This window comes from Haliaeetus leucocephalus, unplaced genomic scaffold (assembly GCF_000737465.1).
Source record: "Haliaeetus leucocephalus isolate CR32 unplaced genomic scaffold, Haliaeetus_leucocephalus-4.0 Scaffold656, whole genome shotgun sequence".
NCBI classification, from domain to species: Eukaryota; Metazoa; Chordata; class Aves; order Accipitriformes; family Accipitridae; genus Haliaeetus; species Haliaeetus leucocephalus.
Genome location: NW_010973092.1, coordinates 7,078,798 through 7,083,205, shown reverse-complemented (window position 1 = coordinate 7,083,205; position 4,408 = coordinate 7,078,798). Strand labels below are relative to the sequence as shown.

The 4,408-nt window shown below is 61.1% G+C and overlaps 1 protein-coding gene across 1 annotated transcript; it reads right to left on the bottom strand.

Moving 5' to 3' along the window:
* Positions 1 to 467: 467 nt before the first annotated feature.
* On the bottom strand, positions 468 to 4,363 carry GM2A (GM2 ganglioside activator). The gene is made up of 4 exons (XM_010578952.1): positions 4,247 to 4,363; positions 2,125 to 2,277; positions 1,073 to 1,255; positions 468 to 951 (listed from the first exon to the last, which is right to left on the bottom strand). Exons 1-4 carry the CDS (start codon positions 4,361 to 4,363, stop codon positions 796 to 798), a joined length of 609 nt encoding a protein of 202 aa, XP_010577254.1. The 3' UTR covers positions 468 to 795.
* Between the last annotated feature and the right edge of the window lie 45 nt (positions 4,364 to 4,408).

Genomic DNA, 4,408 nt, shown 5'->3' with positions numbered 1-4,408 from the left:
TTTGTCCCCCCCCAGAGCAAGCACAGCCAGTGTCCAGCCACCTCTCCTGCTGCTGGGAGCAGCGCCAGCCACTTGGTCCCTTGTGAGTGGGGATGTCTGTTGGGGATTTGGGCAGTTTCAGTCCTGTTGTGCTTGTAATGTTTGTCACAGGAGGGACACGGGGAGGTGCCCTCACCAGTGTCTCCTGTTGCTGAGCTGGTCCCATGTGCAGGACAAGGATGCGCCAAAGGCAGACCCAAGGCTGATGGGGGGGGACGGACGGGACATGGCTCCTGCGGCCACTTTGGGGACACTCCTGCAAAACAGCCCTGTGCTCTGGCCAGAGGTGCTGTGGCCAAGCGGGGACACCCTCAGCAGCTAATCCTGCATCCCTTCAGCCTGCCCCAGCACTCCCAAACACTCCCTCCTCCCCACGGACTACTATAAGAAATATTGTTTTTCCCTGGATTGTTTTTGTCTAAAATTGCCCTGATTGGATTAAGAAAAAAAAAAGAGAAACAGGTAAAAAATAACTACCCCCAGGGTGCACTGAAACGCTGGGGTTAGGCTCCAAGGCCACCCTGTCCAGGGCAGGGGACACCCTGGTGATGAGGTTGGGGACAGCAGGACAGTCAGAGGGGCCTTTCTGTGTGCAGCAGGGGAGGGGAGCACCGAGCCGGGGTACGGGGGCTGCCTCCTCCCTGCAGCAGGAGGGATGCATCTTGCAGGGATGGGTTGGGACAGGATGGGGTGCAACTGGATGGGATGGGACGGGGGACCAAGGTGGTGGGGAGAGGAGGGACGGTCCCCTGCCCCTCACTGGGACTGCAGGGAGAAGGCCACTTTGACGCAGGCGAGCTCCTCCCCGCCATTGCTGACAGCCGCCCGGACACGGTAGTTGCCGTTGGTCATCCAGGCAGGCAGCTCCACGTCGGGCAGGATGAAATCGCTGGCTGGCAGGGTGTAGGAGCCCTGCAGAGAGAGGGGACATGTAGGCAAGATGTCAGCCGAAACCCCCCAGCCCTGCAGCTGAGGGGACAGTGGTACCCGGCAGCACTGCTGGCATCGTGCCGGACAGAGGTTTCAGACGTACCGCTTTGAAGGGGCAGTGGCAGGGGATGCCATAGGTGAGCAAGGGCTCCGGGCAGGTCGTGCCGGGCGGGATGAGATTGTCGAGGATGGTGCAGATGTCATTGTAGGTGCAGCTGCCCAGCTGGTCGATGCAGGGCAGCTGGATCCAGAGATCACCCAGTGCCTTCTCCACCACCAGCACCACCTGGAGGGAAGGTGTTTGGCACCAGTACAGCAGGTACAGGCACCCACGGCTCCTCCAGTCTGTCTCACCTGCACCTCCCCAGCCACTTCCCTCAGATTCTGCTTGTGCAATTCATTTGGGTGTCCATGGGGCCAGCGCACGCCCTCCCACCTCCCTTTCCTGCTTTTGGTTCCTCTCTGCCTACAGGTTTCTTTTCCTCCAACCTCAGCTTGAACCTTGAGCAAATACCTCCCAGCACGCCACATGGCTGCTCCTTCCCCTTTCCTTGGTGCCTGGTCCCAAAACCTCCCGGCAGTTCCCATCCCGCAGCTCCACCTCCACGCTCCCCCAGCACACTCCTCACAGCCCCAGCCCCAAACAGGCACCGTGGCATTGCTCAAGGCAGCCCATGCACCTTGGGCAGAGAGACGTGTTCTGTCTCATTCCAAGAAGTCACCAAAAAGTGATGCAGGGCAGCCGGGCCAGCCCAGGGCTCCCGCAGTGGTGCTGTAGCACGTCCCAGGAGGGAGCAGCCAGGTCTGGCTGCTGAAAAACAAGTGCTGCAATGACCACAGAGAGCACCCAGGGAACTTGGAGTTTCGTTTCCCTCCTTGAGTCATTACATCCCCAGGACACGACACAGCTCAGGTGGTTTCTCCCAGCAAGGTTGGGAGCTTCCCACCAGGCTGTCTGCTCCCACCCCAGGTCTCTGCCTGCCCGTTGCCCCATTCTGGCTTACAGAGCCCGGAGCACTCAGCCCTGCACCACTCCATGCATCGTTCTCCCAAGGGCTGCTCATTCCCGTACCCACTGCTGGGCATTTTGCAGCTGCCAGTGGTTTTGGGAAGCTCTGCCCTCCCTCGTCCCGTGGAGGCATCTCCAGCACGTACCTTCAGAGGGGAGGCCATGGCCTTGCCGCTGCTGACGGCCGCGCTGACGCGCAGGCTCCCCGGGATGCTGATGGGGTCGGGTGCCACGGAGAGGCTCTGCAGCACCACGGGGTCCCTCCTGTCACCACAGTTCTCCCAGGCAAAGCCACCAACCTGCAGCACCAAGGGACAGGAGGAGTTAGAGCCAGGGCGAGACTTGCCCTGGGTTTGCAGGTTTCCCCAGGGCTGGACCTCTGACCCCCTCCCAAACATCCGCTCACAAACACAGCCAGAAAATGACCTTCAGCCTCCCTTCAAATGCCAAATAAATATTTCCCTCTGCATTTCTTGCACTCCCAGCTCTCCAAGCCTGAGGGCATTGCCAAAACTCTCCATCTGCCCCCCCTGCATGTACTTTATACCCAAAGAGGGTTCCCAGGCTGCAATTTCCAAACTTGCCTCAGCTCAGCCTCTGAGCATCAAGCAAGGTGTGTGAGAGCAAGTGTGAGGGAGCAAGCAGGGACCAGGGCAGGGTCGTGGTGGCTGCACTGGCCAGGGGGATGCTGTGCAGTGGGGGGGCTGTGGGGCCAGCACAGCCTCCTGGCTTGGCCAGGACCAGCCCGGCTGTTGCGAGCCCTGTGGCTCCAGCTACCTGGTCCTGCACTGGAGTGGGAATCACACTCACACATTGCATTTCAAACATGGCTCAGCTTTTCCATCTCCACTCATGCTCAGGGGGCAGATGAGCTGGGCTCCTGCCCTGCCTGATACACCCCAGGGGCCTGATCCTGAGCTGGTTCAGTCCAAATGAGCCAGGGAAGCAGCGTTGTCCCATGGGATGATGAAAATCCACACGCAGTGGATGTCACCCAGGCAGGGGGGCATCACCCCTGTGTCGTGGCTGGACTGGGAGCCATGCTGGGACATTTCCCATTTCCTCCACATCTCACCAGCCTGCCCAGCCACCGCCGGCAAAGCCACAGGCTGGCAACAGCACCAGATCCCTTTGCTCCCATAACCCAAGTTCAAAGGCAAGGGGATGGCGGTACTCGCCTGCAACAGCCACCCCTGAACCTACTGCAAGCCAGCAGCAAGAGCCCAGCCCCAGCTCCCTCCCTGAGCAGGCTCCAGCCTAATTGCAGGCCTTTTCCTGGCAGAGAAGCACGAGGCTGCCTGGGCTGCACACCCCGAGCAGGTTTGGTCGGGGCAGCCCGTGTCCCTTCGCCACAGGCGCGGGGCTCTCCCTACCTGCTCAGCAGCCGCAGAACCGGTGGAAGCTGATTTACCTGGTGCCAGCCAGCAGCCCCGGCGGGCAGCGCTACCCACACAGGTGAGCAGCCCGTCCCGCCGTCCCGCTTACCAGCCTGGAGCGGTCTAGGGCACAGGGCAGGACACAGGGCTCAGGACAAGCCGGGGCAAGGGGCAAGTTGCGCTCCGACATTTAGCAAGAGCTGGGAGCCCCTCGCCCGTGGATCTGCAGGCAAAGAGGCTCCACGGGAGCTAAACATCAGCGTGTGGCTGCGTATTGCTGTGCCACAGAGCACCGCTCCAACCTTCCTAACCGGCTCCCCCTTCCCTGGGGCAGCATCAGCTTTCCTGGAAAATAAATAGATATTCCCCTCCGCACCGCGTGAGAGTCACGCATCTTAATCAGCGTTGATGAGCCCGGCCCAGCGCTGCGTGGGAACAAGGAGGGAGCAGCCTGAGCTGGTGAGCTGGAAAATGCTCACGAACAGGCAGAATGAAAGCCGAGGTGCTGGGAGGCTGTAGGGAAAGCTCAGCCGAAGGAAGAGAGGCCGCCGAGCTCTCTGGTTCAGAACAGTTTGTCAAAACCACAATCTCCTCCTGCTCTGAGGCTGAACCCAAACCTGCAGCCGTGCTCCCCCAACGCCGTCAGGTCTACGGGATCCCACTCCTCTCCCCCCACCAGCCCAGCCGCAGACAGGCACCCAGAATCAACCTTTTACACTCGTCCTTCGGGGACAGAAAATGCCTTTGATCTCTTGCAAAACCCAGCAGGACGACGACAGCTTTCCCACCCGCCGAGCTCCCAGCACACACACACACACACCCCCCCACGCAGCCCCCTCAGCCCCTTCCCTGCCCAAAGAGGAGCGGGGTGAAGGGGTTTGGAAGCTCTCACCTTGCTCAGCCTCCGAGAACCGCTCCGCTCCACCAGCAGCTGCGGATACGACCCTCCGAGCGCGGCCGGGCAGAGCTGCAGGGCGCACAGCGCCAGCGCCAGCCCCGCTCCCAGCATCCCTCCGGCAGCGAGGCAAGATCTTGGGCAGAAAGCTGGGCCGAA

Bases quoted from the DNA above. Each gene is read 5' to 3' on its own strand.
- GM2A (XM_010578952.1), bottom strand. From the start codon at position 4,363: ATGCTGGGAGCGGGGCTGGCGCTGGCGCTGTGCGCCCTGCAGCTCTGC. The intron at 2,278-4,246 runs GTGAGAGCTTCC...TTGGTGCTGCAG, and splicing joins GTTCTCGGAGGCTGAGCAAG to GTTGGTGGCTTTGCCTGGGA. The intron at 952-1,072 runs GTACGTCTGAAA...CTCTCTCTGCAG, and splicing joins GCCACTGCCCCTTCAAAGCG to GGCTCCTACACCCTGCCAGC.